This window comes from Caretta caretta, chromosome 12 (assembly GCF_965140235.1).
Source record: "Caretta caretta isolate rCarCar2 chromosome 12, rCarCar1.hap1, whole genome shotgun sequence".
NCBI classification, from domain to species: Eukaryota; Metazoa; Chordata; order Testudines; family Cheloniidae; genus Caretta; species Caretta caretta.
The window spans coordinates 38,551,447-38,575,850 of record NC_134217.1 but is presented as its reverse complement, the minus strand read 5'-3'; the positions used below and the strand labels follow the sequence as shown (position 1 = coordinate 38,575,850).

Genomic DNA, 24,404 nt, shown 5'->3' with positions numbered 1-24,404 from the left:
TAAAACACATGTGTTATTCACTGGTTTCAGAGTAGCAGCCGTGTTAGTCTGTATCCGCAAAAAGAACAGGAGTACTTGTGGCACCTTAGAAACTAACAAATTTATTAGCGCATAAGCTGAGATTCTTGAAGTTCAGTTCTTCCTTTCCAGAAATCCACTAGCTAAAAGACTTTTTATACAGCTGGCTTGCTAGTTATCATCATCAACAACAGAGATAAGCTATTCAGGCTTAAAATGTTAAAAATATTTGGAACTGTATGAACAGCTAACCTTGACAGATCAGATCAGACTCTACCACATTCCAGTCCACATCAAGAAAAACATAGCTGGAATATTATTTTTATTTATTGGTTGAATTATGCATTTGATTTAAACTGCTATCCTGCACTACGGACTGGAGTACTACCAAGTTTGGGGTGGGCGACAGTTAGCTGTATTTCAAAGCTGAATGGGATCTACAAAACAAACAGTTATTAAAAAAATGTGTTTTCCATTCCAAAATTGGTCACAGAAAGTGAACAAGGCCATCATATGTACCTCGAACATTCTTGTCTTCTGTATGCATCATGGGAAACTGATCTGTGGCTGGAAGATAAAAGTATCTTGGACTCTAAACACATATTAAAGTGAAAATATAGTCAAGAATAACATCCACCTATTGGACGTCCATGCTACTGTTCAACTATGATTTCTGCAGTACAATAATTTCACTGCTAAATACCATAATGGTAGTGTTTTATATATTATTTTACTGTACCGTATACCTTCCTATGTGCTGCCACCTAAACATGAGACAAGCTCCCCAAACCTATTCAACCAAGCCACCTCTCTCACCTCATTTACATCCATCCTAAAAGCTCGATTCTGCCACAAAGCCAAGGGGACAGCTTTACAGTCCCTGATATCTAACCACCAGATAGTGATCAAACCAACAGACAAAGGGGGTGCCATTATAGTGCTCAACCATGAAGACTACATTAATGAGACCAACTGACAACTGTCTGACACCATCTAGTATATGGAATTCAAAGAAGACCCCACACCACAATTTACCCAGGAATTTAAGAATATCATCAAATCTTTCCCCAAACAACTCCAAGAAACACTCTACAAACTCGTCCCCCACAAACCCACCCCAAGATCCTTCGACCAGGGAACCCAGGCAGACTCATCATAGCTGGCCACGGCACTCTCACTGAAGAAATATCGGCACTCATAGAACCCATCCTCAAACCACTCACTACACAAAGGGCCATCTCCCTCCAGGACACAACTGACTTCTTCCACAAACTCTGCAATGTTAACCATCTCCCTCAGAATACCATCCTCACCACCATGGGTGTCACTTCCCGATATACCAACATCCCTCACAATGACGGCATCGCTGCCTGCCTCAAATATTTACAAGACAACTGTGGCACTCTACTTTTCCCAGACCTGAAGAAGAGCTCTGTGTAAGCTTGAATGCTTGTCTCTCTCATCAACAGAAGCTGGTCCAATAAGACATATTACCTCACCCACCTTGTCTTATGAAGCCTATGAAGCATTAAAAGAAACACAGAGAAACTAATTTAAAGAAACTATGTAGATATGACCATGCTTTATTGATTAACTGTAAGATATTACTGTAAACTTTGTCCTTCCTCTCCCACCCCACTTTCCTGGTCTGTTTATGACACTCACTTATCACATCCTGTCAGACTTAGACTCTCTTTGTTACTTATTTGAGTGCACAAAAGTGTGCATTGAAAATAATAATTAATATTATTGTTGACTGTGCAAATATTACGACTCCTGTTCATTACTGTTTAGGAAGATCAACCGTAATACTTCACAAGAAACTGAGCTATAAGGCCACACACTCTTCAGAATGTTTTGATGACATCACAGTGAACACAGAAAGAAAACTGAACGGTTTCTGATGGCAGACTAATCCTGAGATGTATTTTTTATGCAAGTCATAGTCTTCCTCTCCTGTGTGAAGCAACTACCATATTTTACCTAAAAGGTAGATGTTTAATTAAAATACACATTATATACCTATTTATATAGATCACTCATTGTACTTAGTCACCTAACAGTATCTACAACTTAATTAAATCAAACAGAAGCATCTATACTAGACAGTCCAGTCATTACTGTTATTGTTGCCCAACGGCAACATTCATTGACCAGCCCAGAACAAAATTCTAAACTAAATGCCTGTCTAAGCAGGTGCACCTTAGTATGACGTGAAAGCAGTAATATACCAACTCCAGCAAACAAGCAGAATAAGAGAGTTCCATAGGTGAGGGAAGGACAGGTATTGAGAAGACCCTACAATCTCTCCCATAGTGTTGTATCCTAAGACCTGACTAAAGGAACACTCAAGCTTCTCTTAACAGCATGGGCAAACAATAGGGAAAGAGAGAGTTTCTCAAGTAGCTGAATTTCAGACCATTCAAGGCTCACCTTACATTGCTCCCTGAAGCAAATGCTACCATAAAAAGTTGTCTGGGTTCATATGTAACACTTTAAAAAGCCATATTTGACAGCTATGTTGTCATAACTGTGAAATACAGACCTTAGATTACTTCAGAGCTGTAAAATATGATTTATTTTCCCTACTAGCTGGCAGTGGGAATTTTGCCACATCCATTATACAGTGTATATAATAAGTAACAGAAGCCTATGAATTATGGGCCTGTAATTCAACCGAGGGGTTCCAGGAATGTCAAACCAGAAAAGCAAAGCCTAAGTGGTTCATGTATTTACCTGAACACTGAGATGGAATTACAACTCTGTCATCCAAAAGTTATCTTTTTCCCCCCTCCTAACACTGCATGAATCAATTTAAAAAAAAAAAATCCTTCCTCCTTCCTTTTCCCTATACTCTCATCCTGCCTCTTATCCCTTCCTTCCTGCTCTCGTTATACCTCTTCCACTCTTTTCAAATCGCTGCTGGAGAAGCTTCAGGTGAAACACTACGGCTCCCACCTGTTCTTGGGATGCCATAAAATTTCAGAGCAGCAGCAGAGCCTGACTAGAGTTTGCTACTTTTTGTTAACAGTGTTTTCACAGTTCCTGGATGTGACAATACCTGTTGGATTCACGCAGGACCTCAAACACTCCCAGGAAATAGGACCAACCATGTTCTGAGGAAAACGTAAGACACAGAAACCATGAAACCCATGGAACATTTCATCCACATTTATCAAAGGTGGAGGCTACTATTACTGTCTGTGTCCCACCACTGGCAAAGAGAATCTCGTTGCCCTGAAAGCTAAATGTGCAGATGTTTCAGTAGAACTTTATCACATTCAGGATAAAAAGACATTTTTAAAGGCTACAACGGAAAGAGAGAGAGAGTGCAGTTTTTGTTTAGATAGGAGACTACTGCCTCTTCAGTTAATATAGTGGCTTTCAGAGGACAAAATGCCCTCAACCTGCATCTGTGGGCTCTATATCTCACTGTTGGTCCTTTTTTCACCGAGCAGATTAATGAGTAATAGCTTTCCATAATGAACTCCAACACCAGTCAATATGTACATGCTAACGTGACTCTAAGGTCCACAACTATTGCATTTTATATAAAGAAAACAGTTTTGAAAGAGAGCCTCAAAATAAAATCCTATCAATAAATATAACTTATGGTAATCATTATGCTGATTAGTTGTTTTAATCTGAGGATTCTGGAAATTATTTCAAGTTTCAGTATATAAAATTGTCCATTGAAAGCAGATTTAGACATTCTTTGCGTAAGATACAGCGGTTAGTGTTAACATGCAACCAGAAACTTCATGGAGGCAAGTAAACTTACTTCCTCTTCTTTGGGCTCACCTCCAAAATGCTGCTTTTAATATATGATGTACGAACACCCCACAACACTGCTTTTAATATACGCATGAGCCAAAAATGCCCCATGAGAATATTTCCTAGGTCAACATTTTTCATTGTATTATTGTTCATGCCTATATCTATGTGGAAACATAGAACTCCCTACTAGATTTTTAAGGATGGCTGGTAGATATTTTGTGAACAAAATTAAACATGTCCTAATAAACTGTATGAACATACAGTGAAAAAAAGACTTCTTTAACAAGATTCATTTTTCTTTTATTCTTATTATGAATCTTAATCACAGATAAATATACAGCCCCTCTACTTAAAAAGCTTAACAATTGGTTACCATGTAGTGGGTATACTACATAATGGCATGAACTTGCATATAAATTATTAGTATATGAGGATTTTGTATTTAAACAGCCAACATTTTTGTTTGGGGTTGGGGAAGGGGCAATCAAACTAGAACGTTATTGCGGAAAGGAGTCGAGACATTATAACCCATTGAAACTATTATGTTTCTTACCTACTGAAATCGGTTACAATTTTCATTTCAAAACAAGAACATATTTATTGTTGGTTTGGTGGATGGCTTCCCTTCCTCCATCTCATGCCAGAAACACACACACACACACACACACACACCTGCTCGTCAACATTAAACTCTACTTGCAAGAAAAGCTGCAATAAGCCACAGACTTATTCCAAAATGATCACTTGAAATTTCATCATCAGTTTTCTCAGTTTATATTCAAGTATAGATAGTGCATTATAGCTACATAAAGATACTGCAATTTGTAGGGTCTACATATGAGCCTCTTGTAAATGTAGATTAATAGAAGCTAATTTTATTTTCAAGTATTTTGAAAGACAAATGAATTTTTTAGGGTAAATTTCCATTTTTCCAATGTTTCTTTTACCTGAGCCACTATAAGATGAAGAGGAAGGCGTTCGCCTGGAAAAACTTTTCACCGCAAGACTCTGGCCTCGCTGTTTTCGCCGCCAAGCTGTCCGGCATTTGGAGTCTATGCTCTGCTTGATCCGGTACCAGTCGGACTCTGTAATTCCAAATTTATAGAAAAGGTGACCTAGAAAGAGGAAAAAACACACAAAAGGATAGGACACAATATAAATCCTCATTCTGTGTGAAATGCACTTATCTACATGGGGGCTGCAAGGACTCTCACACATTCAAGAAGATGAACGCATTATATGAAATAGCATCTGTTGATAAGTGCCCAAAGTCACTTCAAGGAACATGAGATGCTCGATGGCAGAGATTATCAAAACTGCAGTTGTGTGCAATTACAGCAACCATCACACAAATTACCATACACAAATCAAGTAACTGAATGTGTGCAAAATGATCAGTTGTGTATTTAACTGGCCACCAGTATATGCAATTTCCCAATTTGCATGCGCATTTGTGGAAATGGCACCATCAAGTTTGGGATGCACAGTACTGAAAATTTGATAGATGAGTTGCTCCTTGGCCAAAAGTAGACAAAACTATATTTTAACCTCCCCTACAGTCACAATTTCTATAAAACTAATGGTGACTAGATGCCCAGGACTAATTCTCTAACAGGACTGATATATAAGCTAAAGTGGGGGGGCTGTCTTTTTTTTAAAAAAAGCCTTCTAGAGCAGTGTTTTTCAAAGTATGGATCACAAGCCAGTACTGGGTCACAGAATGTCAGACACTGGGTCACCTTGCTGATTCAAATTATAACGATCGTGGCCGCGCAGCAGGGACCTGGAGAGAACAGAGGTAGGGGGTGGATGTGAACTGGGGAGGGGAGCAAGTTGGGGCTTGCAGGGCTGCTGCAAGCCTCTCCCCTGGCCCCAGAGCTCACTGCTGCCAGCCAAGAGAGAAGGACCCTTTCCCCAGAACGCTGTGCTTCCTGACAGCAGAGGGAGAGAGAGGCCCCGCCCCCAGAGCTAGCTGCTGCTGGCAGGGAGAGGGCTGGGGGGAGTCCTCTGGCCCCAGCCCTGGGGCAGCCTGCCTGCACCCCAAACTCCTCATCGCTGGCCCCACCACAGAACCTGACCCCCCGGCCAGAGCCCTCACCCCACCCCATCCCAACCCTCTGCCCCAGCCCTGAGCCCCCTCCTGCATCCTGAACCCCTCTGCCCCAGCCCCGCCCTGCAGGCCTCACCCCCAAACAGAAACCTCATCCCCACACCCTACCCTCTGCCCTACGCTGGGCCACCTCCCACACTCCTTACCATAGGCATACTAGGCTAGTGTCTAATGTTGCATAGACAATCCAGGAAGTTTTTGGAAAGCGTAGGGGACAATTTCCTGGCGCAAGTGCTAGAGGAGCCAACTAGGGGGGGCGCTTTTCTTGACCTGCTGCTCACAAACCGGGTAGAATTAGTGGGGGAAGCAAAAGTGGATGGGAATCTGGGAGGCAGTGACCATGAGTTGGTTGAGTTCAGGATCCTGACACAGGGAAGAAAGGTAAGCAGCACGATACGGACCCTGGACTTCAGGAAAGCAGACTTCGACTCCCTCAGGGAACGGATGGCCAGGATCCCCTGGGGGACTAACTTGAAGGGGAAAGGAGTCCAGGAGAGCTGGCTGTATTTCAAGGAATCCCTGTTGAGGTTCCAGGGACAAACCATCCCGATGAGTCGAAAGAATAGTAAATATGGCAGGCGACCAGCTTGGCTTAATGGTGAAATCTTAGCGGATCTTAAACATAAAAAAGAAGCTTACAAGAAGTGGAAGGTTGGACATATGACCAGGGAAGAGTATAAAAATATTGCTCGGGCATGTAGGAATGATATCAGGAGGGCCAAATCGCACCTGGAGCTGCAGCTAGCCAGAGATGTCAAGAGTAACAAGAAGGGTTTCTTCAGGTATGTTGGCAACAAGAAGAAAGCCAAGGAATGTGTGGGCCCCTTACTGAATGAGGGAGGCAAACTAGTGACAGAGGATGTGGAAAAAGCTAATGTACTCAATGCTTTTTTTGCCTCTGTTTTCACTAACAAGGTTAGCTCCCAGACTGCTACGCTGGGCATCACAAAATGGGGAAGAGATGGACAGCCCTCTGTGGAGATAGAGGTGGTTAGGGACTATTTAGAAAAGCTGGACGTGCACAAGTCCATGGGGCCGGACGAGTTGCATCCGAGAGTGCTGAAGGAACTGGCGGCTGTGATTGCAGAGCCATTGGCCATTATCTTTGAAAACTCGTGGCGAACCGGGGAAGTCCCGGATGACTGGAAAAAGGCTAATGTAGTGCCAATCTTTAAAAAAGGGAAGAAGGAGGATCCTGGGAACTACAGGCCAGTCAGCCTCACTTCAGTCCCTGGAAAAATCATGGAGCAGGTCCTCAAAGAATCAATCCTGAAGCACTTGCATGAGAGGAAAGTGATCAGGAACAGCCAGCATGGATTCACCAAGGGAAGGTCATGCCTGACTAATCTAATCGCCTTCTATGATGAGATTACTGGTTCTGTGGATGAAGGGAAAGCAGTGGATGTATTGTTTCTTGACTTTAGCAAAGCTTTTGACACGGTCTCCCACAGTATTCTTGTCAGCAAGTTAAGGAAGTATGGGCTGGATGAATGCACTACAAGGTGGGTAGAAAGCTGGCTAGATTGTCGGGCTCAACGGGTAGTTATCAATGGCTCCATGTCTAGTTGGCAGCCGGTATCAAGTGGAGTGCCCCAAGGGTCGGTCCTGGGGCCGGTTTTGTTCAATATCTTCATAAATGATCTGGAGGATGGTGTGGATTGCACTCTCAGCAAATTTGCGGATGATACTAAACTGGGAGGAGTGGTAGATACGCTGGAGGGGAGGGATAGGATACAGAAGGACCTAGACAAATTGGAGGATTGGGCCAAAAGAAATCTGATGAGGTTCAATAAGGATAAGTGCAGGGTCCTGCACTTAGGACGGAAGAACCCAATGCACAGCTACAGACTAGGGACCGAATGGCTAGGCAGCAGTTCTGCGGAAAAGGACCTAGGGGTGACAGTGGACGAGAAGCTGGATATGAGTCAGCAGTGTGCCCTTGTTGCCAAGAAGGCCAATGGCATTTTGGGATGTATAAGTAGGGGCATAGCGAGCAGATCGAGGGACGTGATCGTTCCCCTCTATTCGACATTGGTGAGGCCTCATCTGGAGTACTGTGTCCAGTTTTGGGCCCCACACTTCAAGAAGGATGTGGATAAATTGGAGAGAGTCCAGCGAAGGGCAACAAAAATGATTAGGGGTCTGGAACACATGACTTATGAGGAGAGGCTGAGGGAGCTGGGATTGTTTAGCCTGCAGAAGAGAAGAATGAGGGGGGATTTGATAGCTGCTTTCAACTACCTGAAAGGGGGTTCCAAAGAGGATGGCTCTAGACTGTTCTCAATGGTATCAGATGACAGAACGAGGAGTAATGGTCTCAAGCTGCAGTGGGGGAGGTTTAGATTGGATATTAGGAAAAACTTTTTCACTAAGAGGGTGGTGAAACACTGGAATGCGTTACCTAGGGAGGTGGTAGAATCTCCTTCCTTAGAGGTTTTTAAGGTCAGGCTTGACAAAGCCCTGGCTGGGATGATTTAACTGGGAATTGGTCCTGCTTCGAGCAGGGGGTTGGACTAGATGACCTTCTGGGGTCCCTTCCAACCCTTATATTCTATGATTCTATGATTCTATGGTTAGTTATGTAAAGTGGGCTAAAGCTGGAATGTATTGCAGTACTATGATTTTATGAAAACTCTAGTCAAAAGATACAATTATGTTGGGTCACGGGCATCAACAATTTTCCTCAACTGGGTCACGAGGAAAAAAATTTGAAAACCAATGTTCTAGAGCATGTCTGCTGATTCTTCAAAACCACCTAACTATGAATTGCAAGATGAAGGAAGTGACCTTTTGAAGGTATTCCTAGTGCTATCAAGTCAGGTCATTCTAAGGAAGCTTTTCTACACTTTCCTAATATAGCCGTTTCAACAGAGTATTTTGGTTTCCCCATCCACTGTGTAAAAATAAAAGGATCCTGTGAGTTAAGCTGCACAAAGATTTTCCAGTGAAACTCATTGGTTTGGTTTTGTTGCAAACTCAGTCCAGGTTCACAAGCTTTGCAGTAAACATGGGTCTGGTTTCAAGAAAAACAGAAGAAGCAAGCACCAAACATAGGGTTGTGTTTCAACTGTAACAGAAATGGTTTCAGCTTCCAGGACAGTATGGTTAAAAATAATGGAAAAGAAATACATAAGGCATTATCAGCATTTTCACTAGTTCCCAATACAGCATCGCCAGTTCTCATGATTTTATTGCAAGTCTTGCAATATTTGTTGTTTTTCTTTAAGCCCCAGTTGCCTGAAGTCATCTGATCATATGGTAATCTCAGCTTTCATTAAAAAAAAAAGAAGAAGAAGAAGAAGAAGAAGAAGCTTCTAGCCCTCACGGTTGAAGACAAAAAGCTTGAAAGAATAAACCCTAAGGTTTCAAAAACTATAAGGCAAAAAAAGGTATGTATATTTTCTTTAAAATGTCATGATTTTGAGGGGCTGAGTCATGATTAAACTTTTGGGTTTGGCAATATTGCAATTAAATCCCATCTAACTACCTTAATGATGAAAGAGTTATGTTACAAAACCCACAACTACGACTTAGTCCAATTTCTGATCGAAAATTGAGTTGGCTGCTTCTCAGTTAAACCAATCAATAGGCCCAGCAACACAGAACGGAGTTTTCAATTCATCTCAGCTGACTATAAGGTCACTCAAAATTCCTAGGAAAGACAACCATTTTTGTTAACCAATAAAGCTCTCTTTAGGCTTCCTTGGTGCTTTTTATTTTATCGGCCTGTTCACAGGGCTTTGCTAAGTGAAAGATTGCTAATAATATATTTAACTGAATATCCCAATCTAATTGGCTCAACATGTAAAAGATTATTTTGAGTCTAAATTTCTGGTTTTTAATATAAAGTTGTTTCCTATGCCCCCTCTCTTGACACAAATTGTCTCTCTTCTCAACAACCAGCTAGTTTTACCATCAAGCGTTCCATTAAGACCCTGATCCTGTGAAGTACTTAAACATGTGCTTAACTTCAAGCTTTCGCGTAGTCCCAGTGAAATCATGGGGACTGCTCGTGTGGTTAAAGTTAAACCTGTGTATAAGTGCTTTGCTAGATTGGGGCTGAAAGGGCTAAAATTCTAGATTTACAAGACTGTAAACGTTATAATGTTTGCCGCTTTCTTTTAATTTTTAAATAAATGGAAGTTCTTGTAGAATTTCATTTATTCATATGCATATCTTACCACCTTTTATATATAATCTATTTGGTTTATTATAGGCATTAAGCCATTACGTTTTTTTAAGACTGGTTCTGTTTATTGATGGTCTAAATTAGCTGCATATTTGTTTAAAGAGCAACCAGAAAATGAACAAAGGCAAACTAACTAAAGACAGGAAAGAATTGGCATCAAAGAGCCCATTACAGAAGCACTGCAAGCCCCACAAGTTCTCACTGGCAACCGACAGCAAGAAAATATGCTTTTTTGAGATCATTTTACAGCTACTACATTTTGCCTCAGAAAGGAGGCAGAAAATTGACTGAAACTATCAGTTGCTGTATAATATTTTCCTTTCCGTAGGTGTCAGCAAAATGAAAGCACATTCTGTACTGTAAATACCGAGACCACGTTTTTCTGAGTGTCGTCTATTGCCCTACAAACTAATATGCTGTATATACAGAAATAGGTTTATAATTTTTTTCAATAACATCCAGTAAAAGCAGTTGCGTTTTAACTCTGAGTACATCTCAGCTGTCACTATGTGCCAAAGCTTTCCAGATAAGATACACTGTCACATACTATACTGTGGCAATCACTCTTGTAACCCTGGATTTCCATATATTCCCCTTCAGTATGTTCAAATTTCATTAATAAATACATTTAAACACTTCTTCAGGTCGCACACTGCCTCCAGTAGAGGTAAATCAACAAATTGCAGGTGGATTCTGGGGTTGAGGCAAGGGCATACAGTATTTGGAACTGGCAGCATAATACAGCAGGGCAAGGTTTAAGTTTTACGAAGTAATTCATGGGACATCTCAGGCTAACTGTCACTTTATACAAACAGGAATCAAACAACATAAGCTGTTGGAGACATGATGTTCAGGGCTGCAGCATGCTGCTCATGGTAGGGGAGTCAGTGCTTGCATGCCAAGAGCATATGGGAACAGATGTTGCGTAATGGGGCTGTACACGAAGGATGCCTCAGAATTTGCCATGTTGAGGAAGAATAGGGAAAGGAGGCCTCTCTCTGTTACAAACAGATAATGGATACACTGATGATATGGTGAAATGTAACAGGTAGTAATATTGAAACACTGGAAAAAGATGAGGACACCTGTTTAGAGTGAAATAGCTCACAGATGAGACAGAATTTTGTAAACCACTGCACTCATAAGCTAAACGGGAGTGAGGAGGCAAGAAGCAAATTTTAAACTAGGGAGAGAGAACAGTGGCTCAGATTTTCAGAACCATACATGCACATGTGTGCAGTTAGATCATGCAATTCATACCTAAATAACATGATGATGGAAACCCTACAAATGGTATGGACAGACAGTCATATGGGCAACTAGGAAGGCCACCTTCCATGATAGGTATACAAGCAAGTCACCAGGGGTTCAAATGGGACCACACTGGGACCGGTTGTCTAACCTGCGGGTACAGCCTTTCCAGATCTTTCAGAAAACACTCAACCATGGGGTTGGCAAAGACAGAATGCCTAGCTGCTCCCGGATGGAAAGCAGAAATGGCTGCCAAGTGCACCTTGATAGATGATGCCGCCAGACCTTGCTATTTCAAGTACAGTAGGTAATCCAGGATGAGCGGTATGGGCCCCTGCATTGGAGGTGTACGGCCCTGAGCGCACCAGATTGCAAATCTTTTTCATTTGGCCAGATAGGTGGCCCGGCTGGAGAACTTCCTGCTACTGAGCAAGACCTCCCTAGCAGGCTCGGAGCACATCAGTTCCATGGGGTTTAACCCATGAAGCTTCCAGGCTGTGAGATGAAGGGACTGGAGGTCGGGGTGATGAAGGCGACCATGGTCTTGGTTGATCAGGTCTGGGACGTGGGGCAGTATGATTGGGGTGTCCACTAACAGCTCCAGGAGTGTGATGTGCCTGTGTTAGTGGGGCCACACCAGCACCACCATTATGACCACCGCCCTGTCTCTGCAGATCTTGAGCAGGACCTTGTGTATGAGTGGGAACACATACTGCAGTTGTTCCATCCAGGGGAGGAAAAATGCGTTCACAAGTGAGCCCAGGCTGTGATTCTGGAAGGAGCAGAATTGCGTGCCCTTTCTGTTGCCTTGTGTGGCAAACAGGTCAACCTGGGAAACTCCCCACCTCTGGAAAATGCTGTGAATTACATCCGGACGGATGGACCACTTGTGGTTGTGTAAGGATCTGTTGAGGTAGTCCACCCACGCGTTTTGGGAACCTGGGAGTCGGAGCAGTGCCGAGTCGTCTCCACAGGCTTCAGTACTGGGGAACACCAGTGCCGAGGGTCTCTATGGCCAGAGTCCTTCCTCGGCACTGTCTCACACACGGAGGCCGGAGCGCTCTGCAAGGAAGTGCTTGGTGCCGGATCCTGCTGGCCCGGGGCCAGTTAGGGACAAATTGCTGCTTCCATCAGGATCTGCTTGAGCCTGAAGTCTCGCTCCTTTTTCGTCCTCGGGCTTCCAAAACCCTTTACAGATTTTGCACCGCTCTGTTTGATGCGCCTCCCCCAGACACCTAAGGCAAGAGTCACATTGGCATGGGCTTGTGGCAGGTTCCGCAGGGCTTATACCCTTGGGACCTAGGCATGCCCCGAAGCCCAAGAGGGGAAGAAAGGGTTTGGGGTGGGGCTGAAAACCCCACCCCAACTAAAACTAATTCTAACTAACAACTAACTAATAATAATTAAAACTACAAACTGACTAACAACTATGAATAAGAAAGACTAGGGGAAGCACTTGTGAAGCAAGTGACCGCAGTTCCAACGACTGTCACTGGTGGTAAGAAGGAACTGAAGAGGCAGCGGGTCGACAGGGACCTATATTCACCGCCATGGAGGACGACTCTAGGGCTCTCCATAGCCAACCTGACAGGTGCTGCTAGGGGAAAAAGCTTTCCGATGATGGTGCAAGCGGCACACACACACCTAACTGGAATCGACATGAGCAAGCACTCAAAGAACATTTTTTACCATTCAGCTAAATGGTAAATAGAAGTACAGTGGCATCCTTTAGAAGTGGATAAATTCATCCTAACAAAAAGGTTCATTATAACTAAATTAGGGATCAGAGAAGCAGCCGTGTTAGTCTGTATCCGCAAAAAGAAAAGGAGGACTTGTGGCACCTTAGAAACTAACAAATTTATTTGAGCATAAGCTTTCGTGAGCTACAGCTCACCTCATCGGATGCATCCAATGAAGTGAGCTGTAGCTCACGAAAGCTTATGCTCAAATAAATTTGTTAGTTTCTAAGGTGCCACAAGTACTCCTTTTTTTAAATTAGGGATGTGATGTACTGGGACTCATGTACAGATAATGGCAATTTGAGCATTAATAACATGAGAAAACTACAATACTATCTTCTGTTCTGTTCTCAAGCAGTAACTGACTACATTCTAGACCAGCATTTAGTCAAGGGCCTCAAGTGGATACAAACTGCAACTCTGTGATGCCAACCCTCCAAAGAGAATGGCACAGAAGGAATAAAATAAGATATTGCAAATGAGATTCCTAACTTGGCGAAGTCCACACTAGAAAAGCATGGGGATCACTCAGTAAATCTTCTATCAGAACAGCTACAGACAAAGGCAGCATGGAGAATACTCAGACAATACAATAATCGTTCTGGCGTCTAAAGAGTACAGATTCCAACTGAATCCATCTCTGAATAAATGCAGGAACCATGTAACCATTCTGAGGAAAAGTACAGAAAAACAGTTACAATTCACCAATTTGGGAAAGGAGTATACAATAACAGTATTCTGGAGGCTAGGTGCTCTTATACAGGCAATAGTGGGAGTAAAGAATATAGCCTATCTAATGACAGATGAAAGTATTGTCAGAAGATCCTTTCTTTTAGGGCTGTGAATGGTCAATGGTAATTTTCCAAACAAAGGATGTGCTTGTCTTTAAACATTAAGGGTCCAATGTTTGCTTTCTTTGGGAACCTCACTTCCTAAACAAAGTTCTCTAAAATAAAATACATGTGAGACTCAAAATACAAGTTAATAAAAAACTGAGCTAAGAGCTTGAGCAATTTCTATGGCCCAGATAGCAGCAGGAGCAGCATGGGATCTGCACAAAGGATTCATAGAGCACTTCTGGGTTCTTGGAAATACACACAGAGAAAGCCATTTGGTTTGCCTCCAGTCTTCAATTTTTTGCAATAAGTTATAAAACAAATGGTCCCATCACACTAAACAAACGACAGGAAAGAAAATAAATTGTCTCGGGAAATAAAATAAAAAAATCTAAAACTAAACAAGCGTTTCTTAATAATTCTTTGAGGGGAAACCCTGGACTGGAGTACGAGTTTGGTTTTGAATTCTAATTTGGGATTCAATGTGAATTCTAATATGGGGTACATATATGGAAAAGTTAAAATATGACTCAAATGAAACAGGATTCAACATATTTCCAAAACTAGAAGGTTTGTTCTTTACCATGTTTGTGTAGGTCAGAAAAAAATGTTTTGAAAGATTTTATAGATGGCCTGACAATATCTATGCAATGAACATAAGAAAAAAAATTCTGTACACAGTCTACATGTAAAAACAACATGTACTTTCACGTTCTAGAGAAACCTGATGAGCAGTGTATTGAGAAAAGTGGATAGTCTTTTTTTTGTTTGTTTCTTTAAGTACATACACAAGAATAGCCCTCTTGTTTCTTTAAAAGTCAGAATTAATTTAGCAGAGGAAGCAATCCACAGCAAGCATTAAGTTTTAAAGAAAGGAACATATTTAAGAACAAATGTAGGAGGAGAATACAATTACAATATCAAAAGAAGAAATGCAATATTTCATCCCCTAAAACACAAAACTTGATACCAACTGCGTTAATTTCCTAATAATAAAATGAGAAGGATTCAAGCCTTTGCTGCTTATTTATAAATACTTACAATTAAGAATACCACCTTCGCTCTTTGAATATAGGATAGTTTAGAAAATAAAGATAAGAGTGTTTACCTTTTTATTATATTCAGGTATCTGAGAGAATTCCATGTTGACTGCCCACTGATCCTAGTTACCATGGGATTTCTTTTTTGTTTTATTTTGGGTTTTTACATATAATGAATACACATATCCCATGACCACTAGATAGCTGCATTTTCATTCATTTAAATAAATATATATTTTTATCTATAAATAAAGGTCAAGTGTTCTTTTCTTTTTACAATTCCAACATGGTTTTCAAACTTCTGAAGGAAAAGTAGATTGTCAAACTAGAAATTTAAAAGAGGCACAATTTTTTTTCATTTTTTAAAAACAAAATATTGACCAGAATTAGATGAAAACTGTAAGTCAAACAATTTAAGGCTTTGAATTACTGCATGCATGGAACAGTGAAGTGGGGTGATTATTTGGGACTTTGGCTAACAAAACTTTTTTCTTTTTAATAGAAGGTGGCAAATTTGGAGTCATTTCTACTAAACTAATAGCCGGGCTGGTGTTGGGGTAGCAAGAAGGACAATTACCCGGGACCCCATGCCACAGGGGGCCTAGCGAAGCTATGTTATGCCATATCTAGAGAGTCACTATAGCTAAATGTAATGAGAGTATTACTGTAATTTAATCTCTAAAAGTGGAAATAAGTTATACTAAAGCAAAGGTTTTCAAACTGTGTGGCGCATTCCCCTAGGGTGGTGCAGAGGAACGTTTGGAGGGACGAGTAGTGATGCCAGGCAGCTCGAGCTTCAGGCCCAGCCCAGGGTTTGGGCTTCAGCCTTGGTCTGCAGGCTCACTCCTTGGTTTGTGCCCTGAGCCCCAACGAGTCTAACACTGGCACTGATAATAGTGTGTGACAACTAAATTCTGAGCAATACTTCACATCTGAACAGTAAACACCTCTGAAGTTGGTTTCGTGTCTTTAGGTTTCAGTTCTTCCAAGTGTAACTGTGGTCATGCACTGACCATACAGAAATAATTTTAGAAGAGTCGTTGTTTGCTTGTTTGAGATTTTTATTTTTTGTAAATTCCATATTTCATATCCACAGCATGGAGGCCAATATATTTCTCTTAAATAACCCCAAAATGTTCAAGTTTGGGGGGGAAGAGGAGAGAGTAAAAATGTGCACATTCATAGAAAAGCTAGCCTGTTGTATTTGGCCAGGTGGCAGAACTGCCTACATGTGGCAATGTTTCCAATAGCACATGCTTTGGAAATGTCAATTATGACATCAGGTGATCACGTCCCAGAATACTGTTCTCATTCTTTAGATAACCCACATCCAAAAAGAGAGAAAGGGGGAAGATGGGCCTTTTTAAAACGACTCAGCTACTGAGTAAAAATTCTTGTTTTCCATTTTATTTCCATGGTTCTTTTTTAAAACCATCACACCCAGAGATATCAAACAAAGAAGCATGCTTACCATTCAAAGACTATTACAGGGTGCAAGATGTGTGCACTACAATGAAAACTGTATACAGGGCCCATTTAAAAATATAGTCTCAAAAACTGTGGAAGTCCTATGCCATCACGTGGCTACAGATAGGTTTATGAACCCTTTTGTTGCTGACACCAAAACCAAAAAATCCTGGCATATGAAATCAAATATTTTAAATGCTCCCTTCAGACATGTGGCTTTACATTTTCTAACTGGAGGTTACCAGCTCTAAAAGGCAATATTTGGAGAATTACATTACCTCTGTGCATCACAAATGTGATTTAAAGGGAAACTCTCAGTTGGCAGAGCAATGCTTCCTCTGCCGAGACCCCACAATGATCCCACTAGAGAACACAATGAACCTGTCCCCATGTCACTTCATGGCAAAACGCAGAGTCCATCACTTTGCACAATCCTCACCACAATAAATATTGCAGAGTGACCCAGGAATCATTTCCCTTGAGAAAAGCAAGAGAAATCAACCAACATTAAAAGAAAAAGAAACCCCCCACACAAATAGCATTAAGGCCCCAATTCAACAAAGCACTTAATCATGTGCTTCACTTTAAGCACTTGCGTGAGCTCATTGAAGTCAACTGACTTAAAGCAAAGCACGTGATTAAGTACTTTGCTGAACTGGGGACTAAGTGTAGGAAAAGTGGAGATTATGGTCCTTCTGAGAGTATGGTATATTGCTTTGCATAATTTTGCTGGCGTCCAGATACTATGGTAATTGGTCTACTGCATTTACAGAGGTTACACAGATTTGCACGTTAGCTTTAAGGACTTGAACCCTAAACATTATATTTGTATTTGTTTTACAAAATGTTTGGAATGGGATATGAAACTATGTCCCTAAAGCTACAAAGGCAGAAAAATTAGTCTATTTCAAATAAAGCTTTGAACATACAACTGTTAGTCTATTTCATTGTTCCCCCAAATCCAATAATGCAGCTGTAACTGTAACTGTCCTTACACCATCTGTTCCTTATTCTGTGAGAAGTCCCTAAATTCAGCAATGTGATGGGTTGACATTGCATCCTATCCTTCACTGCCATCTCTTTACAATGAAAATGCTAGTTTCTAATAAATATGGATAAAACATATTGTAGCCATTTCAACATAACCAACTCGAAACCATCTTCTCTTGCCTGAACTCCCAAAACAAAACAGAGCTCTAACCAAATGTCTGTCTGGTCAGAACATTTCTTGGGGATCAACAGGGAATGGTTTAATCTACCAACATTAAAGATAACCAGATGAAATGTTAAACTATAGTCTGTCAGGTTTTAACAACTATTTGTAAAAATTGTTAGACAGTTCAGACAATTTACTGATGAAAATTTTATGTAAACAGAGCTCTAACAGTTTGGAAGATCACACAAGAAGCTGCACTGAAGCTATAAAAGCCAAACTATTTAATCAAATCAAGAAAGAATTTTCAAAATTCCAGAAATACGTATCTACACACGTTAGATGAAATGAGCATATATATTTTTCACTTCTTCAATCGGAACATATTCTTCTGCCATCTTAAAGTCTTGGAGGCTGCAATTTGCTATGTGAGGACAGACAAGCTGCACCTGCATGGAACTCCATTCAAGTCAAAAAGGCTCCAGGCGAATGCAACTGCTGCCCGGTATAACAAATTGCAGGATGAGGGCATCAGATTGTTCATCCTTTACAGTTAATTGCCAGAAATCTTGCCCCCTCCAGACAACTGCCTACGGTATAAATTAAAACTATAATACTTTGACTTAAAGTGGGCCCACAGCTAGACAAGCAAAAGTGGGAAGGCTGGGGGGGGGGGGTGCGACGGCAATGAAACCCAAGATGGGAATCCTCTCCCTCCCCCCTTTAAAATGATGAAATGCCAGTTGCACCTAGTTCTGGACTAGAATGCACTGTCAGTGGTATATTATGCTACAAAACACCACAAACCAAAGCCACTGGACTCGAATGCTGGTGCCCATTTCCTGCTGGACTCTTGCACAGACACATATTAACACATTAAAAGAGCCAGCATCCACATTTTTAAAAAAATCTAACATAAAACAAAGGCAAACTACCAACTACTCCCAATATGTTGGAATGTTTCTAAAAATTTTTCCAATGAATCAAGGTTTCATTAGTAACATAGGTTAAATTTTTTTAATTATATTGATTTATTTTGATTTACAGAGAAATTAAAAGGAGCATCTATCCAAGGCTTGAGGTGCCCCAAACAAAAGTTACAAGAACCAAAATAAAACTAAATAGCAGTTCACTTGCCCTAGAGCCCACAGAGCTCAATCCCCTACAAAACACAAAAATTCCCTCCCTTCCATCATGTAGATCTACCCTTCCCTTTGCAGCATCCTGCACAAACAGGCTCTGATGTGTGTCTTGCAGCTCCAAGAATTCATGGCACACAAAGGAAGTTGCCTCTAAATGGACAAAAGATTCACATTTCATTTCCTTTTGTCAAATATATATTTTTACCTGAAACCTGCATCCAAGTATACCACTATAGTACACTAGTATACTATATCTAAACAATGATAAATTGTAATTACAATATTAGACCAAAGCCACTTTTACTGCATAGCTCATAAACATTTTCATGGTAGATTGAAAATGATCTTCAAAATGTCTTCATCTCTAAAATGGTTTTTAAACAGTGTTAAGAATCACAAGGGACTTCAACTGTTGCTTGCCTTAGCCATCCCCAGATATTCTGTTAAAACAGCAAACAAGCAAAAAGGAAATATTGTCACCTTATTGAGTAACCATAGCTCTCTCTGCCAGAACTTGCATTCTTCAAGGAGGCCATCCCCCGAAGTGCTGTCATTACATTTACCTTACTGAACTGCAAGTACTAATATCACAACATCTATTTGTGATCTGGGCGAGTAAGTGCTAATTTTCTGCATTTGATCTTTATGGAGAAACAGATCCCCAGAGTTCCTCAAATGTAATTTTGTTTTGCCTTGGAACAAAACTAAATAACTGATGACTTTACAGCTGTGTGGGGCAATCCACAGTTTGAAATTAAAGCCTGATGTTTAAGTAGGAGGAATCACCTATAACAGAAATGACAGTGCTTTCTTTGTGAAAATAAATATTTCTGATTCTGAAGAGCTGTTGCCAACAGTCATGCTCTATACAGTTTCTGATATCCACATATTGAAAGATAAATTAACAAAAACAGTTATGTTTATGCTGGAAAAGGCAGCACAATTTAGTCTGACATCACAACGTGCAGCAAAGCTGATGGAAAAATGTAGGTCTGTCACTTTAAAATATATATAATTTAAAATCCTTTCTAAGACATCCTGTTACATAAGCCCTTTCCACAGTGTCTCAAAATTCCATCTGGATGGCAAAAGCCACCATATGTGCCGCCAAGAAAAACTAACTTATGAATCAACAATGAAAATTTCTCCCCTTCCGAAGGAGCTTGTGGGTTTGGAAAGGTCTGGCATGACAGAAATCTGAACACTGTATGAATTTATTTACATTTTACCACCAGTGGAACTATCAGCCTTTGGCATCTCCATTGTTCACTGTTTAACCCTTTCAAAACAAAAAACAAACAAAAAGGAAATGTGTAGGTTTCCAAGCCTGAGAGGAATGGCTATGCAACTTTCTGGAATTCAATTTATGAGTTTCATGAAATCATAACTTTTCTTGCATGAAGCAATGCATTTTCCATATGAGATGTACATTAATTCTTGCACAACTGAAAAACTGTATTCAGTGGCTGGACAGCTTTTCCTCTCACCATGACAATAGGGATTAAATCTTTTCAGACGCTTTCTGTCTTCTAAACCCTGTGATAAAAATATTGTTCCATAATTTACAAGGCCTTTGATAGTTAAGGAAAGGTTTCTTGTCCAGAATCCATTCAGCACTGTGAGGATACTTTGCTTATTCAGGGCCTGAGCCAAAGATATAGTGAGTAAACACCAGCTCCCACTGAAGTCAATGAGGGTTGAGAGTCCTAAGCACATCTCAGAATCATGCCCTAAAGCAGTCGATCGCGATCTCCGGCTGCTAAAAGCCGGTGGTGCCGCAGGGTTGCCTCTAAGGAAGGCTGCCTGCCTGCCCCGGCCCCATGCTGCTCCCGGAAGGGGCCAGCACACCCCCACAGCCCCAGGGGGAGGAGGGAGGGCAGGGGTCTCCATGCGCGGCTCCTGCTTGCAAGCACTGCTCCCGCAGCTCCCATTGGCCAGGAACAGGGAACTGCGGCCCATGGGAACTGCGGGGGCAGTGCCTGCAGAGAAGGGCAGTGTGCGGAGCCAAGTGCCTTCCCCAGGAGTCACAGGGGCACGTTGGCCCCTTCTGTGAGCAACATGTGGCCGGGGCAGGCAGGGGGCCTGCCTTAGCCCTGCTGTGCCGACGACTAGGAGCCACCCAAGGTAAGTGCCGCCTGGTGGGAGCCCTCACCCCAAACCCCAGCCCTGAGCCCCCTCCCGGAGTCAGCACCCCATACCTCCTCCTGCACCCCAAGTCCTGCCCCAGCCCTGAGCCCCTCCCAGAGCCAGCACCCCATGCCCCCTCCTGTACCCCATACCCACTGCCCCATCCAGCCCTGACCCCCTCCCAGAGCCTGCACCCTGCACCCCCTCCTGCACCCCCTCACTGTGCCCCAGCCCGGAGGCCCCTCCCCCCCAAACCTAAACTCCCTCCCAGAGCTTGCACTCAGAGCCCCCATCCTGCACCCCAACCCCCTGCCCCAGGCTCAGCCCGGAGCCACTTCCCACACTCCAAACCCAGAGCCCGCATCCCCTCCCTAACCCCAACCCCCTGCCCCAGCCCCGTGAAAGTTGGTGAGGGAGAGCAGGGGGGAGGGGGGAGAATGGAGTGGGCGGGGCTTCAGGGAAGGAGCAGGGTAGATCCTGGGTTGCACTTAAATTCAAAAAGTGATCTTGGTCGTAAAAAAGGTTGGAGACCACTGCTCTAAAGCAACATTGCCACTCCCTTACTCTAATAACTGTCCTGCATTCTAAATAAACAGGCAAATAGTCATTACCCTAGAAAAGTTCTACATATGGAAGAATTAACGCAAAGCAATTAGTGATTAGAACTGTGATACAAACACACTTCCATTCCATCTGTAATTTTGTGGCAATGGATAGATTCACAGTATAGTAAAGAAGCTCTTTGGATGCAACACATTACATATTGTTAATTAGAGATGGCAAGTATGCAGTGGGCAAAGAGCAGTGAAGGAGGGGGTTGCACACAAGGGCTTAAAAAAAATGCAAGAGCTTCCTGGATTTCATTTTAAAAAAAAAGAGCACTCTCCTCCTCCTTCTCTTCAGCTCAGCCATCCAGGTGCAGCACCAATTCTCATGTTTAAAGGCATCAGCGTTTCCTAAACAGTCTTTGTTCCCCCTGCTGTAAACTGATCTTGTACATGCACGAGTGACACGCAAAATCTGAGGGGGGATGGGGGACTAAACCTGAACTATCTTTAGGTTCATAACCTAGTTTGAAGCCTTTTACAACAGGAGCAGCCTCCCAGCAGAACTGTGGGGGAAGTTCCTGCACTTGAGATATTTAGAACTAGACTGACCAAAGTACTGGAGTCGGAACAGATGGTATGGAACAATCCTGCATTGGCTGGAAATGGAGGGTGTAGATGACCTAAAACAGTAGAGGTCTTTTCCATCTCTAGTTTCTATAAGTCTATGAACGGATGGCTTCTTGATAGCATATTATGCGCAATCAAGCTAAAAGATATCATGTTCATGACTGACTGGCTAAACAGTTGTGTTCAGATGTGGAAAATAAATTCACCGTTAGGGAAAGGGAGAAAAAAACATTGCCAATAATTTATTTCTTGAAATTGCTGCCTTAATTTCAGTTTATTAAACAGTAACTGTCCAGGAAAAGTAAATGAGGAGAACACCAGCCAATATAAAATTACAGTATTTCAGATCAAATCTATAAGCAGACGCCAGCACTGGTGCCATTTATTAGAACTGTGGTGCTGAGATAAACTTGATATGCTTTCATATATTCTTGCCTAGCCCAAAAAAGGGTTATCACGTCCCTCCATGTGGCAGCATTTAACTGATTTACAAAGGAGGAGCCATTTGGAACTGAAGCAACACTTCTGCAGCTCCTTGTAAGGAATGGGATGTGTTTGTAAAAAGCAGCATTGTGGCATCAGCCCCCTTCCCTGAGACACTCTACAAAAAATAATGGAATTTGTTTGGGGGTAAGAGGCAACATAAAGATGTGCCTCTTCTCTTTCTCTTTAAAGATCTGTTGAATGGCTCTAAGCTAACCAGCACTCTCCTCCATTTGAGAAGGCCATCATTGCCTCCACCTCCTTGTTCCTTTGTTTTCAAGTCCTCCTTTGTAGTAAATACCACTGCTAACTGCGAATCCATAGAGCATGACCCAAGAGTGAACCATGATTCAGGTGCTGTGAGGCTATCAAAAGGAGCTGGTTCGTTAGACAGGGAGACCAGAGCAGTGGTCATTAGGGCACTCACCTAGGACTCAGGAGACCTGGTTCAATTCCCCGTCTGCCATATACTTCCTGTATAACCCTTAATCTCTCTGTGCCTCAGTTCTCCTGTCTGTAAAATGGAGATAATAGCACTGCCCTACCTCAAAGCCATGACCTAACACATTGACAGCCATAGAGATAGACTATGGCATCTGACAACAGCAAAAGCTATGAAGGGGGCAGGCAGAAGTAATGGTGGGTCTTCAAACAGTCATAGATCAAAGCATTACTGGTAGAAGAAATCTTTCACTAAAAGCACTTCCCACTGCCTTAAAAACAGCTCACCAGTGCAGACATGCACGCCCTATAGCTGGGGCTGTAACAGACTCAGATACTCTGTGAGTCTGGCATAGACGGAGACTCACAAAACACACTATTATTACTGTGTGTGGCACCTTTAAGAGCAAGACATATGGGGAAACTAGTAGCTGTAATATGAGACTACAATATTTGAAGGCAACGCACATCAGTGGGAGACATAAAGGTTATCCTGAGGCACCACATCTGGATCCACATCAATTCCTGCCTGCACTTGTTGCATTACACAGTCTTGAGAGACTGAATTCAAAGGGCTACTCTAGAACACAGGAAAGGTTATTGGTAAAAGAAAGTGTGCATCTTTTATTTCTTTGTTCCTTTTTGCCAGGTTTATTTCTGCTCAGTAAACTGACTGTAGTTAAAGCTCCACGTCCAAACCTACTTTGGCCCCTTATGTATGTCCACATACTATATACAGCAGAACCTCAGAGTTACAAACACCTCAGGAATGGAGGTTGTTCATTACTCTGAAATATTCATAACTCTGAACAAAACGTTATGGCGGTTCTTTCAAAAGTTTACAGCTGAACGTTGACTTAATACAGCTTTGAAACTTTACTGTGTAGAAGACAAATGCTGCTTTTAACCACCTTAATTTAAATGAAACAAGCACAGAAACAGTTGCCTTACCTTGTCAAATACTTTCCCTTTACTTTTTTTATTAGTATACATTTAACACTGTGCTGTATTTCTTTTTTTTTTTTCCCGGCTCTGCTGCTGCCTGATTGCATACTTCCAGTTCCAGATGAGGTGTGTGGTTGACCAGCCAGTTCATAACTCTGGAGTTCGTAACTCTGCGGTTCTACTGTAGTGCCAGCCATTAGAGGGTTGTTAGTAAGGCAGGAGGCTAATAAGGAACGATCAGTCATTGCCACGGGTTGAAGAAAGGAGAAATCACATCAAAATGTATCCTAAGTAATGGAGCCTAGATATAAAAACTGTGGATTTGAATTGTACCCAATCTTTTCACTGGACTGTTGTTTTTCCAATACTCCTTTATTATTCTCTCTAATACCCCAGCTATGAACTTAAGTATGAAATAGGAACCCACTCTCTTTAGTTTGCCAGTTGTCTTGGAATTAAGGATCGGATGAAATCAGTGTGATGGATGTTTTTTAAAACAAAATTGATATGG

The 24,404-nt window shown here is 41.9% G+C and overlaps 1 protein-coding gene across 5 annotated transcripts in view; it reads right to left on the bottom strand.

The window, feature by feature from the left end:
- Nucleotides 1-24,404, bottom strand: part of BANP (BTG3 associated nuclear protein) — a 275,918-nt gene that overhangs the window by 118,078 nt on the left and 133,436 nt on the right. For all 5 annotated transcript variants that reach the window (XM_075118461.1, XM_048816312.2, XM_048816313.2 and 2 more), the window contains one exon: nt 4,743-4,910. In XM_075118461.1, coding sequence (XP_074974562.1) covers nt 4,743-4,910 — 168 coding nt within the window. The remainder of the gene's footprint in view (nt 1-4,742; nt 4,911-24,404) is intronic.